Source organism: Calonectris borealis, chromosome 1 (assembly GCF_964195595.1).
Source record: "Calonectris borealis chromosome 1, bCalBor7.hap1.2, whole genome shotgun sequence".
Lineage (NCBI taxonomy): Eukaryota > Metazoa > Chordata > Aves > Procellariiformes > Procellariidae > Calonectris > Calonectris borealis.
In genome coordinates, this window is record NC_134312.1 from 191,327,618 (window position 1) to 191,342,074 (window position 14,457).

General features: G+C 48.9%; 1 protein-coding gene across 1 annotated transcript in view; it reads left to right on the forward strand.

The window, feature by feature from the left end:
• Window positions 1-1,655: 1,655 nt before the first annotated feature.
• The window catches only part of FOXO1 (forkhead box O1), a 67,278-nt gene continuing 54,476 nt past the window's right edge, over window positions 1,656-14,457 (forward strand). The window contains exon 1 of the mRNA XM_075139721.1: window positions 1,656-2,331. Within this exon, the coding sequence (XP_074995822.1) occupies window positions 1,726-2,331 (606 nt within the window). The 5' untranslated portion in view covers window positions 1,656-1,725. The remainder of the gene's footprint in view (window positions 2,332-14,457) is intronic.

Sequence of the window (14,457 nt, forward strand, 5' to 3'; positions counted from 1 at the left end):
ATCACCTTTGGCATTTGGGAAAATAAACATGACAAAAACAGTGCTTTAAAATGTGATCAGTTACTATGCGCTTTTGCGTATGTTGCACTAACTATATAGTTAGGTGTCATTGCATGTCTTAAAAAGTGTTTTCATAATAGACAGCATGTGTATGTAGATGTATGATCTGTCACTAAATTATATGCTGTGGGCCTAAATCCAGTCTTATACTCTCTCTCCTTCATTATTGTTACTCATTTTCAGAAAATATTTTTATAGGAACAATGAACCGCATTTAAATTACATTAACGCGCTCTGCTGTGATGCAGAGAGGAGGGAAGAGTAACAGGTTTGCTGGCTCAACGGTGACAGTTACCCCGCTCCAGTGGTTCTTTGACAGGCAACATCAAATGCCACGGCTAGTTGTGAATTTTGTGACTTACTAAGCCATGTCTGAAGTATGTTTTTTAAAAGCACTCCTCCTATTGAAAACAAAACAGATTTTTGAAAAAGTAGGGTTTGCCCGTTCGAACAAGGTGTTGAGTCGTGCCTCATCCCTGGGATCGTTTCCCTAGCTTAAGCAAACGTCTTCCTTTTAATTTTAAACAGAATAACACTTCTGTGTTGCCTCAAACATATATCTCTTTGTATGCATATGGGCTCGGGAGGCAGAGGTGGCATGTCTTTGGAAAGGGGGAATACAAGCCTTACTAAATTGTGTGGCCTTGGGGTTTGCCGAGAAAGATATAAAGTATGTTTAATAGTTGACTTAAAATGAAATTATCCCGAGTTCCCGTGCCTGCCCACGGAATAAAACACCAGCTCCCAGTACGAAAACCCGCTCAGCCGAAGGGGAGGTTTATCACTTCGGGAGGCGCAGACACTTTCTGGCGAGGAGCCGGCCTGGGAGGGAGGGAGGGAGGGAGGAAGGGAGGGAGACGGGGCAGCTGTCGCAGCCCCCGGTCCCGTCCCCCTGGCGCGGGGGGCTGTCAGGGTCCCCACGGGGCGGGCAGCCGGGCGGCAGCCGCCCGTCCCCCCGCCCGTGCAGCCGGGGGATGCCCCCAGGCCTCCGCCGATCCCCGGGGGCGGCAGGCACCGGGGCCGTCGGTGCGGGTGGCAGGACCCCGCCGGCAGCGACCTAGGCAGAAACACTCGCGGAGGCATTTTCCGTGGCAATCCCCCCGCAGCTCGCCGTGCGAGCAGTTACTTCCCTCGCACCCCGCGGCCGAAGGGCGCTCGCTCCCCGGCGGGGCGAGGGAGCTCCGGCACCGCCTGCGCAGCCCCTCCGCCGACCGCTCGCCGCTTCTCACCCCCCTCCGCCGCCGGGGAACAAAAACCACCCAGAAACAGCACGGGGGCACCGGCACCCTCCTACCAAACCGGCCCCGCGGCGGGAGGCGGGCGGGCGGCGCGGCGCTGCCATTGGCGCGGCGCGGGCCGTCCCTCCCCGCCGGGAGGAGGAGGAGGAGGAGGAGGAGGAAGGCTGGAGGCGGGCCCGCGCGGGGCGGTCGCTCCAGTCGGTGCGCGCCGGGCGGCCGGGTCGCTGCTGTTGCTGCCGCCGCGGAGGGCAGGGAGCCGGGAGCCGGGCAGGGGCAGGGCGGCGGGGCCGGAGCCGCGAGGGGAGTTGGCGGCCGCGCCGTCGGGGCCGCGCCGGTCCGCGCCCGGAGCCTGCATGGGGCGGCGGCGCTGAGCCCAGCCGCCCCGCTGCTGCCGCCGCCGCCGCCGCGCTCCCGCCCCGGCCCCGCCATGGCCGAGGCACCGCAGCTGGTGGACATCGACCCCGACTTCGAGCCGCTGCCGCGGCCCCGCTCCTGCACCTGGCCCCTGCCGCGGCCAGAGTTCAACACCCCCAGCTCGGCCACCTCCAGCCCGGCGCCGTCGTGCGGCGGGCAGCCCGAGGGAGCGGCTGGGGCCGCGGCCGGTGCCGGTGCCGCCGCCTCGGGAGGGCTCAGCGCCGACTTCATCAGCAACCTCAGCCTGCTAGAGGAGAGCGAGGACTTCGCGCCGCTGCCCCCCGCCGCCGCCCCCCCGGAGGCGGCCGCCTGCCGCTGCGGGGACTTCTCGGCGCCCGAGGCCGGCTGCCGCCTCCACCCGCCGGGACCGCCGCCGGTGCCGCCGGTGCCGCCGCCCGTGGCCGGTCTGTCGCCGGGCCCCGTGGCCGGGCAGCCCCGCAAGAGCAGCTCGTCGCGGCGCAACGCCTGGGGCAACCTGTCCTACGCGGACCTCATCACCAAGGCCATCGAGAGCTCCCCCGAGAAGCGGCTCACCCTCTCCCAGATCTACGAGTGGATGGTCAAGAGCGTTCCCTACTTCAAGGATAAGGGCGACAGCAACAGCTCGGCTGGCTGGAAGGTGAGGGGCGGGTGGTGGGGTCCGAGGGGGTCCCGGGAGGCTCCGCCGCGGGGCTGCCGCCTGGGCCGGGAGCCGCGGCGCTGCAAACGGCTGGGCACGCTGCCCCCCCCGGGCTGCTCGCTGCTCGCCGCACGGTTTGCAGCGCTCCGGCTCCATGCTCTTTCCCCCCCCCCGCCCTTAAAATTTTACTTATTTCACCCTTCCTAAGGGAAAAATCCTAGGGGAAAAAAAGCGCCCTTCTGCCCTCCCCCCGGTGGGGCGCAGGAGGGGCCGGGGCCGCCCCCCCACCCGGTCGCCGCTCTCCGCCTCCCCCCCCGCTCCCGCCCTGCCCCGTCGAAAGCAAAAGTTCACGCCGTGTCACGGCGCCGTCCCCGGGCAAACCCGGCGGGAGCGCTGCCGCCTCCGGCTCCCCCGGGGCGGCCGGCCGGGGCCGGGGTTCAACACTCTTGTCGTGGGGGGGGGCCGTCGGGCGCAGCCCCCGGGACTGCCCGGCCCGGGGCGGGGGAGTGCCGTGCCGGCAGCCGCCCCGGCGCGGCGGGGTTTGCCGTCGGGCGGCGGAGAGGGAGCAGAAGCAAACAGGGATGGGGAAAGAGCGGAGGCAGGACAAGGGTTGCAAAAATACCGTGTGTTTAATGAGTAAGCCGCTGTATTTGTCTTGATGGCTTTGTTAAACTTGGGTTGCGGGAGCGTCTTTCTGCTGTTAAATAGTGGGACAGAGTTTCCTCCTGCAGCGCACTCTCTGTAGCCGTAGCAGGCTGGTAGCAGTAACCTGTTGGTGTTAGGGTTTTCCACAGGCTGTAGCCGAGCGGCCGGTGCTGCTCAGAGCCAGGCCGCAAGCCCAGCTGCCGGAGCGCTGCCTCGCCCCCAGGTCCCCGGGGGGACCCGCTCGCCAGGTCCCCCAGGCACTGGCCACCCTCCCAGGCAGGTAGCCCTGAGCCTGGCATCGCTTCACGTGGGGCTGTGTGGCCACACCAGCCCTTGCCCACCGTGGCGGTGGGAGTGCGGGGCCCGTGGTACCCTCCAGCTGTGCATCCCTGTGGGTGGCAAACGCTTAATGTCACTGCGAACAAATCCTCTTCTTCCGAGGCCTCTGTTGAGAAAGTGTCACCCACCTATGCTGCTGCTCGCAGCGGAGGTAGTAGGGCGCGTAATTTCGTGGCACTGTTGCGTGAAAGCGTTGTCAGAATAGGCTTTAGCCATCTGCGTAAAGGGAGAGCCTCCTCCACCCTGCGAGGGATTAAATGATGGCAATAAATGTGTGAGGTGCACGCACCTAGCATGGTATCAGCACGTCCTGGTGTGTTTGTGACTTCAGTCCAACTGGGGCCCGCCAAACTCTTGGCTTCGCTTTCTAGTATCTGTATTAATTGCCTTTTTTAAAAAAGAAAGTGTCAACTCAAATCGTGTATTTATGTATTTTTAATTGCATAGCTAGGAATGTTTGTTACATCAGATTTTTGTAAATTTATTTTTTTTAGAGGTAAGCAACATCCTGCTAAGGAAATACAGATTAATCTTAAACTCATTTTTAGCTGAAGGCTTTTAAGGCTTTTAAAAGTAATTTGTTAGTTTCTATCGATGTGTTTGACTAAAAAATTTAAAGGATAATTGTCTGAAGACATCTTTCATGAAAACCCTTAATAGGAGTGAAATGATTGATAGCTGGCAACTTTTAAATAAGGTAACTTGTCACTTGAAAATGCTGTTTTTTTTCCACTGGTATTTCAGTCTCCTTGAATAAAGCAAGATACATCAATTTCAGAATGAGTAGAAGAGAACTGAAAACCAAACAAACCAAAATAAAATCAAAGCAAAGAACTCCCAAATTCAAGCAAGCAAATAAGAAACTCTGCTAGCTGTGTTAGCACTTATTAGGTGCTTCCTATTTTATTGCTGCTCTTCCTGTAGTGCTTCAGCAAAAAAGAAGTCTTGCACTCCTCTTTCTGACAGAGCGAGCTCTTCCTCTGCCTACATACCTCCGCTGTGACAGGGACAGCCGTTCCTGGTATGGTTTTTGGCTGTGGTACCCTCTGGTAGAGTGCAGTAGGTACCCTGCCACTGCAGGGTAAATACACATGCACTCTCCTACCATGATTAAGTAGTTACTGTGTTCTGCACCGGACACATGTTGCCCTAATCCCTTCCTTTGGCTGCGTCACTGCCAGGCTGCTCAGAAAGTTATACGCTTGCAGGCTTTACCACTTTAGCCAGAAAAATGCAATGTTTCTTAAAGACTTTTTCAGGTTTAGTTACTGGCAGCCACTGGGTGTCAAGGCTAAAACTGATCTGGTTGAGGTGTGCAGCCCGTTTGCCTCGTTTATCACCACTTACCCACGACTCAGCTCGAAGAAGGATTTTTTTTTCTTCTCCTCCCCCCCCCAGTTCGGGAGCTGTTGGTTTGCTCATGCTCTGGGGGCCGGGGACCTGCTGTAGGTGCGGGCGCAGGGCTGGGAGCGAAGCCTGCGTGAGCCGAGGGCCCCGGCAGAGGAAGAGCATCGCTCCGGCGATGAGCACAGATTGGCGGCGGACTTTTCTGCTGACAGAGGGAGCGCGGGCTCGCGTTAGAGCCTGGCACTGACTTAGGGCCGGGAGTACGTTGTGCGCGGGTGTTTCGCAGTCTGAGAAAGAGAGGGTGGTTTTTTCTTCCCCCCCTTAAATAAAGCTTCAAGACACTTCATCTTGTCGGAGTTTGCATATTTCTAAGTGCAACAAGGCACCTTTCAAATTATACACAAAATCTATGAAATGCACAAGAAATTAAAAAGAATGTGCACTTTCTGCATAGTGGCAAGGCTGTGTTTCTCACCCAGAAAATGAGGGCTAACTGCTCTAATGCTTGTGAATGTGTGCTGCCCCAATTTAACATCTGATGTTGAGCTGCTTTTTCATTTTTCACTGAATAAAGAAGTTCAGCAGTATCAACGTTATCTGTTGGGAGCTCAGAATAGTGTCCAAGTTCTTCCAAGTAAAAACTTTCAAATAAAAATGGCTTTTTAAATAAGAGTAGAAGTCAAAGGTAGTAACATAAAATTATCAGTAGTAGCTTATTAAAGTAGGTAAAATAGTTCTCAATTATCCATACAAAGTAGTTTATTCCAGACTTTCTTAGCACGAACTCTGCTTTATAATCAACCCCCCTCATTGAACTCTAGGGGAGCAAAGTCCGCATGACCCCCCACGCGGTGGCTACCTTGGATGAAGCACTTGAGATGTGCTCTGCCAGAGCTGCTGTGTTGTTGGATGTGAATGAGTGCCAATAGCGACCGGCGTTGCTCAGAGAAAGCTGAAGCAAGAACAAGATCTGTTTCAGAGATAACAAAGAAATTGTTGTGAAAGTTGCATGGAAGAATGAAACTTTTCTCCTAGTAGTAGTTGAGCGAAAGCAATGTTTTCCCTTACCTGTGCTAGTGGGAGACATAGGGCTTAAGACAGTCTGTAGTCCTCCAAGAACTCCACCGCAGCTGTAGATAACTCTTCCTTTACTCAAATCTGATAGCTTTTTGGCTAATCATCGTATATAAAATATAAAACATCTCTGTGATGTGCTTATGTCTTTGCTTTATGGCAAGATCGTTGAGATTTATCGTAAAGGAGCTATCACAGTTAAGCTTCCTTGAATGGTCTCATCCTTTGAGCCTGCTTTTGAAAATGGGTTCAAATCAAAACCTATAATTTTTCTTAAACAGAAAACACAGAGTTTTGGTGGCACTCATCTTGAGCTGGATGGGTTGTTTATTTTTCACAGTGGCAGGGATTTAAGGTCGCATGGGTATTTACACCTCCTTGACTTCTAGTCCTAAGGGAACTTGATCACTTAAATTCATTTGTTGCCATTGCCGAAGGAATGAGAATAGATGATATCTAGCTGCAGAAGGATGAAGGGATGTAAGCCTGAAAGCCTGAGGACAAAACCGGCGTTGGACTGGTGCTTTGGGTAGCCTTGCTATAGGCATACTCTGTGGTCATGACTCTCTTCTGTAGTGCATCGGTCTCCATGCAAAATAAATTCTGGGTTGTGGTGTATTTGATTTGAAAGCCACATGTAGTATGACGTGTTTTAAAGACTTTGTGAAATCAAGAATAATATTCACAAAAGTTGTCCAAAGCTTTTGATTCTAGATCAGTGAACAATTTAAATCGTGGAAATTGATACAATTTATTTAAAGTGAAATGAGTACATCTTTGTGAGGGTTTTATCACACATTTCTTTTTCTACATGGAAATATCACAATTGAAGATCGCCTTGAAGAATTGCTGTGTATTCCCTCAATGCTGGTTACATACCTATAGGCATTTACCTCTGTCCCTTTAGATGCTTCCCTAGGCGATTCCCCCTAGCATCATGCATTGTATTATACGTACGTACAGCACATGCACATGCATATATAAGTATTTATGTTTGGTTTTCTATTTCTGGATTCTGCCAAGTTAAATGCGATTACAGTCATACCTTTTCACATGTGGCACTAGTAATAGCCTCAACAGCTGGAAGCTGCAGTTGTATCTGCTCTGCCGCAACGCCTGATCTCGGAGAAACGGACAGACTAGTTCCAGCCGCTGCCCACTCCGCTGTGAGTTTTACTGTTTAGTGGCTTGCATATCTGCTCACTGCCACTAAAAAGTCCTTTGTAGCAGCCTTCCTTGTCTGTCTGTGAGTCACCAGCTTGCATTTCGCTTAGTAAGTGAGAAGCTGCAGGTATGAAAGTTCAGCTTAATCTTTACAGGTGCAAGGTGCTCTCCTCACCTGCGCCGGAATAACTCATGGCGAAGCTGTATCGCAATGCCAGCCCTTAACTGTTTCTTCCTTTTAAACTTAATTCTGTTTCTCCTTTTATGTTTACCCTTTTGACTTCAGCTTGAAGGAAAAAGCCCATTCTGGCCTCAAACCTGTATGTTGTTGCCTCGTTTTTGGGGTGGCATGTGGGCTTCCCTTGCCCCGTCCCGCGGCGCGGCAGGCAGGTTGTGGCCGGGAGGGACCGCGCCGCCTCTCAGCAGCCGGGGTGCTCAAGATGCGCTTGCTGCCAGTGGCTCGTGCTGTCTGGTGCGATGTGTCCCAGCGTTCGTGGGTGGTTTTAAGCTTCTCATCAGGGCCTTGAATTACGTGTTGGAAATACTCTTCATTTTCTTTGCCCGTTTTCTATTTGCTGTGATGTCTGTTCAGTTACTTGTATGATTGTAGGTAGAGATTAAACACCAAAACAAAACGCCTGAGTGGCTTTGTATACTGACATAATGAACTAAATTATCCTGAAATGCCTAACTTTAAAGAACTTCAGTACAAAAACGAGGTAACTGCTCTCTTTGCCACCGTATTCCTTACGACACGCTCAGCTGCTTCCTGCGTATCATTATTTTTCTATCGCTTACACTGTTTCACAAGTTGTCAGTGAAGTTGGTGGTTTAGGGAACTGGGGCTTTTGCTGCCTGGGATGGAAAGGGGAAGCAGCGTGGTACAAGAGGATAAAGATGTTTAGATAAGGTATGTGAGGGTTTTTTTAAATACAATAATCAACAATAAAATAGGCAGTATTTTTGATGTTTTAGGTTTTTTATAAGACTCCAGAAATGATGTACTCTTGAGATGTCTGTTCAGACTTTTTTCGGTTTCCAAAGCATAATACTACCTAAATATATGGTCCTTTGTTTACACAACTGGTGAATATTTTGTAAAATGAGTGCTTGGCTTTTGGAACAAAAATGCTGATACATTTTGCAGCCACAGATTTGTGAAATGTGTAGGGCTGTGGCTACAGAGATTCAGCCTTCAGCCCCTTCTGTTTTGGGAGAAAGTTAGTATATGAAACAAGGATTTCTGATGGGGATGATTTTATAACCTTGAGTAATGAATACTGAAGTAATATATACTGAAGATACCTGGTAAATAGTTTATTGTTTTCCTCTTTCAGAAGTATGTGAACGATGGATATATTTACTTTATTGTCCACTCCTATGAAGAAGGAACTTCAAATTCACTGATGCTGGCTGCAGCTAGTCATAGTTAAGCATATGATAGTACATACTAATATTTTAATGAATTTTGTAGCATTTTGTTTGTAAGTCTGGTGTGCCAAAATGGGTTTTAAATATTGGAGAAACACTGCTCTTTGTGATGATAGGCTGCACTTCAGAAATGGATGAAGTGCACTGGGAAGAGTCACATTTTGAAGATCAGCATCTCTGCTGCTCCACAGAGAGCTTCAGCATGAATTAAATTGAGTACTATTGAGTATAAATTTAAGTATTATTTCTAAATATATTTAGTAAATGTTATTCACATGTGTTCATCAAACAAAGGTGCTGTACTGTAGTTTGTGATACGCAAACATCTTGCGTTAGCAGTGCAGCAGCTGTATCGTGAAGTTTCTTGGTAGTTCTCCATTCCTAACGGAGGAGGTGGAGGAATAAAAAGAATGAAGTCAGCTGCTTTTACTGGCTTGATGATTATCTGCTAAGAACTTTGTTAGGCCTCGTGCTTGTGCTAGATTTCAATAGTGGAGACTGATCTTTAAGATCACTTAAAAATAATACCTAAGGAGGCAAACGTATTTAGTTTTGAAGCACTTCTGCAGTAAATGGTAAAGGTTTAGCAATGCTTTGCTTTGTGGTACATGGGACCAGAAGTGGCTAGGTTTAAAAATGTAGTCACTGAAAACCTCCTGGGACTCTGACAGCTGCCGCATCAGACAGAGATTAGAAATTTGCTGGAGGAGCGGAGGGTAGCATTCAATTTGCTCAGACAACTTACTGTTGTTAAATGCATCTTGCATCACTGCACAGTATCAATGATGTTATAGTTCTGTTTGAAAATATGCCTTATTCTAGAGTTAATTAAACTTAAAGGTACAAGTCTTCTCTTGTTCTAGCCTTAGAAACCTAATTTTTGGGAATGCTAGGAATCCATGCAGCTGGAAGTGCATTCAGTCCCGTTGCTGCTTCAAGCCAGCGTGCCAGGGATGGCTGTGACGGCATTTCTAAGCGGCCCGTGTTTCCCCGAGTGCTTTGCTGGTGTGTTAACTGCAGCCCAGGTTCATGTTGGTGTGAGCATGTGGGGCTCCTTTTTCGTTTTGTCAAGGCTGTTTTTGTTGCATAGGTCTAAGGGGTGTAAGTTCTGGAGCCTGGCACTTGCGTACTTGAGAGAACGTACTGTGTATGTGTGGGACGTGGTCTCTAAAACAGTACATGTTCAGATTTAAATTTGGATTGATGGCCAAAAAAGTGCTTGCAAGCAGAGGTGCCCTTAACCCATAGTATTTGCCGACTAAATTGTATCTCCTAGCTATGCTTTGTAATAGGTAAGAGCTCTTATTTAATTAGCGTCTTCATTTTTTTTAATATTTATCGTTCAGAGGCGACTTCATGCCAGGCCTCCATGCTTCTCCTGCGTCAGGATGTGAAGGGGTGAAGTGGGCTGCTCTCTGCTGCCTGGGCATTGGCATCTCCCTCTAAAAATGTTAGAGACACCCCTCCCCTTTTAATTTAGGTAGTATCAGAATGAAATTTTCATTGTGCGCAGAAATCAGGAAATAAAAAACTTTTTTTAATGAAATGAGCAGTGTGTATACCTGAAGGAGTTATACATGTAAGCGGCCTTTGTGCTCTCCATGGAAACTGTAGTTTTGGGGAAGGTTGAAGGTTCATAAAGACAGGAGATGCAGAGGGCAGCTGCTTGCTGGTGAGGCTGATCCACAGCTCCACAGCTCGGTGGCCGAGCAGCCGGGGCACCGCTCTCTTGCTCCGCTGTTGATGTTGCAGAGGAGGAGGGCAGCAAGTGAGCAAAAGTGCTATATCTGGGAGGGCCCTACACTGCTGCTGTTCACCTGGAGCTGGTCTTAAGTCTCCGGGCTGGAGCTGGCCGTGCAGCAGCCGCTATGTGCAGGTGGGTTCCCTGGCTGCCCCGCTGCCCTTTCTGCTGGCGGATCCACCTGCTGGGGAATCCCTGTTCTTGCTGATGGTCTGTGCTTTAATGCTGCAGTGATACGTGCCGCCTAGCATGGGCAGAACTTGTGATTGTTTTGTTTATATGCTGACCAATTTAAGTTTATACAATTTATTTCAAGATTGATTTGTTTTCCTTTTTATTCTTTTTCTTTTCTTTTTTTTTTTTTTTTTTTTTTCTTTTTGGCAGTTACCGCGAGCGGGCAGCAGAGGGTCTTTGACTTTGCTTTTTTTGGGAAGGGGAGCTCTGGAGCGTTGGGATACGGACATTCATTTTGTAGAAGAAAATTGAAGTGAAAATTGCATGCTTTCCCACCCTCTTCCTAAACAAGGGCTATATGCGTGGTTCAGAATGTGGACTCTAATTGTCCAAATGCTGTTGGCAGTCTCACTTGCAATGAGAAGGTAGCAACTTCTTCAGCTTTCTTATGCTTAACTCCAGAAACTGTGACGTGGGTGGAGTTTCAGTTACCCATCACTGACTTTTCAAACTACGCAGTTAGATAAGACTGAAGCAACTTGCTATAAATGTGGTGACTTGTTAGACCGCATTTATTGTGCAAATGAGCTTACATCCTGCAAGATCAGCAGAAACGCTTAATGTTTGCCTGGATGGAAATTAATTAAAATTTGGCGACTGAAATTAAAGGAATGGATTTGTTGCCCGTTGTGTTATGTGAAGCTGCTTCTCAGTTCCCACAGTGGGAATTAGTGCAATTGCAAATGTTTTTTTGGCATGTGGGAGCTTCAAGTCCGAGTTCGTGCTAAGTTCTGGCATCTGTAGCCTTCTTAGATTTAGACAAAACTTGTTTCACTTTGTCTGCTGCCCTTTAATGTATGTTAAATGTATTTGAAGCTGCTAACGGGAGTAAGGATACTAACAATCCAAAAATATACTGTGGTGGTGGTGGGGGGGGCTCATGTGCTTGTAGCTTGCATTTGCTTAAAACTGATTCGAGTTAATCTGCTAATTTGAATGTAATTGTTAGCATAAAAAAAAAGTACCTGTGCCGTACGTATCTTGGATATATATCCAGATTTAAATTTTGATTGCCAAAAGCATACTTACTGACTGAAAGATCTTTAGTGTTTGCCAACTAAATTATATCTTATAGCGATGCTTTGCAATATATAGAAACTCCTAATTAGATATTCAAAAAATGAGGATGCTGTTATTCAGAGATGCTTCATAGCAGGCCTCCGCAGTTCTCCCCTGTCAGGATGTGAAAGGATTATGTGCTCCATGCTCCTGCTCGCTGTTAACATGTTGATTTCTCTTTCCAAAAATATTACCTTCAAATTAAATGTAATTGTTTGCAACCCCCACAACCCCATCTCCCAGAAAACCTGTGTCTGAAGGCATCCTGGTGGCGCGCTGAGGGAAGAGGGATTATTCCTGCTATTGTCTCCCCTCTGGAAATGCGTAATTAGCAGGTGTAATTTGTAACTGTTTGGTTAGTCCCCCTCTTCTTTCCTTTCCCCCTTTGCCCCCTTCCCCTGCAGCACTGCCCTGGGAGGCTCCAGCATCAGAGGGCTGCGGGGCCGGGGCCGAGGGCTGCTCCCAGCTGCCCTTAACAGCAGTCCTCTGGGATGCAAGCGTTGGAAGGCGTGAAGAGGTGGGAAGGCGTGAGCAGAAGGCTTTTCGGGAAAGCCTGGAGCCTGGCTTCTGCCCCGGTGCTGGCAGGGTGCTGCTGTGCAGATTTCCCTGGGTGTTGGAGCCGTGACCCAGCGGCTGCTCCGTGCCAGAGCTGAGCCTGCTGGCGGGGTCCTGCCGAAAGCTGCTGTACCCCGTTTGTGGGTACTTCTCTGCTGCTCTGCAGGTGTGAAGGGTGGTCAGGGAATGGAATCACATTTCCTCTTAGCAGTTGCAGGGAGAAGTTTGTAGTGATTCACCACATAGGTTCCTCACTACTTAACGCAGTTAAGGTATATCCCTTGGCCTCTCCAGAGGATACCGCGCTGCTGCCTTTATTCCTCAGTGAGGTCTTTCAGTGTCTCTGGAGGTTCAGGTGAGGAAAGCAATGCTTGTGCTAAAGTGAAAGATTCGTGATGGAAGTGTTGATCCAAGATAAATGTTTATTGATTGGATTCATTAGTATTGCTACTAGTTTTTTTTTTTTAATGAGCTTTGTGGTGATGTTAAGGAGGGTTAAGTTGCCAGAGCCAGATCTGGCTCAGGTATTTGCAGTTGCTGTTTGCCTGTCGCCCCTGCTCCGCTTGTCCTACTTCAGCCCTGCCTCTTGGAGCTGAGCTCTGCTCAGCTGACGGATCTGCAGCTCAAACCAGAAGCTGTTTGAAATGCAGGGTGAGGACACAGCCTCACGTGTGATCTCATCAAATTGTGTTATATAATTCAAACATAAATAAAAATGCACTACATATTTTTATCTAGCTAGATATATTTAGATCTTGATTAATATCTAGAAATCTGTAATGAGGGAAGCAATACTAAAAAAAGGTGTAATTTTTTTTCAGATGTGAAAACCCAGAGTGTGACTGCATGTTTAACTCAGAGCAGCTTCACTTTTTCGTAGTTGTTACGGTATCTGGGCCCTGCCATCCTCAGGATGGCGTTAAGGCAGAGCTGGAAGGCACTTCTGCCTTTTAAATATAGGTGACATGATGCTTGGAAACCTTGGAGAGGGATGGGGAGGGCTGAACCAGGAGCTTTCTCTTTCGGCTCGAGTTGGGGGATTAATTTTTTTTGCCTTTTTCCTTGATGAATATACACAGCCTCCGAGTAAAACTATGGTGTCGGGTCTTTATGGCTGATGGTTTGCCTTTGCTGCAAGAGCTGGGCATCTCTCCTAACATTGTGTGAGTGTATGCGCTAGCTGGTGGAGTATTAAGGCTGGTCTAGGGTCTGGTCCCCGGTGCCGTTGGTGTGTTGCACCCTTATCCACAAATGTAGCAAATCCAGTAAATGCCTTCTTGAAATAAAAACGAGGATGGGAGTTTAAAGCAGTATTTTAAAACACAGCCTGTTGCAGTTGATTTTGGGAAAATAAAGAGATGCTATCTTAGTGCAGACTTTTCCATGCTTGTTAGGAAACTTGAGTCGCTCTTGAATAATCCAGTTTGTTCAGTCTATGAAAACCTGATACTGCACTCTTGCCTATTTCTTCTTTACAGTTCTGTGGCAATGACATAGTAATAAGTATTAAAAGGAGAAACCATAATCTTCTCTGCTTGCAGTCCAAGCCAACGCTAGTCATTCCCTGATGCTATGAAGTCATCCTTTGCTTTGAGGTTTCTAAGACTTTGCTCCAAACGTCTGCTCTGGGTGAGCGGTAGTGGCGTTAGTGAGGGAGTCCTGCTGCCCTCCCGCTGCCTCCGACCCCTCTTCACACCATCCTCCTGTGGCCGAGGAGACCAGTTCTGCAAAGTCCACCCCGTCCTTTGACAGTGATCCTTCCTTCCCCCTTCTGGAGCTCTGGAACAAAAATGTAGATGTAAATGAATTTGCAATGATTGCACAACCCGGTTATGCAACAAGGCTGACGTGGTGGCGTATACATATGTAGAAAACGCCTTTTTGAAGAGATGACATTAAGCACAGTTTCACCACCTTCTCCCCAAAGATGAGGGCAACTGCATTATTCGCTTCACCCCCTGGTTGGTTAACCTGCATATTAAAGCATGCCAAATGTTCAGCTTCTGATGACTGAGGATTATTGTTGACGGAGCAAAAAAAATTTAAATTGGTTCTTGTGGACTGTTTATTTGGGAAGGAGTTTTTTAGCCTGGGGCCCAGAGTCCAGGCAATGAACGTTACAGTAGTCAGTCCTGAGGCAGTGTCCTGCACTGCAGTGAGTTTTTGTACTGTCAGCGTAATCTGAACCATCTAAGTGTGTGTTTTGTTTCTTTTTTTTCAAATGAGTGATGGAGTTTCAGTTGGAGGCATCATGTGCTAGTCCAGCAGGTCCGCGAGCGAGTGCTCAGCGTTCCTTGCAGCTGGGAACCCTATTCCTTACTTCCTATGGTTTTTAATTTCTCTGGAAGAAGACGTGCAGCACCGCCGACTCCTGTCTTTGTGTGAAGAAGGGGGACTGATGGCACGGTGCTCTAACTGCGACTGGGGCTGGGGGTGGCTCCCTCGGTGGATGTTATTACCAAGCAGCTTCTTGCAAACGTCTTGGACATAATTGCTGATGCCTTGGGACAGGAGATAGACTTCCTGAGGTCCCTTCC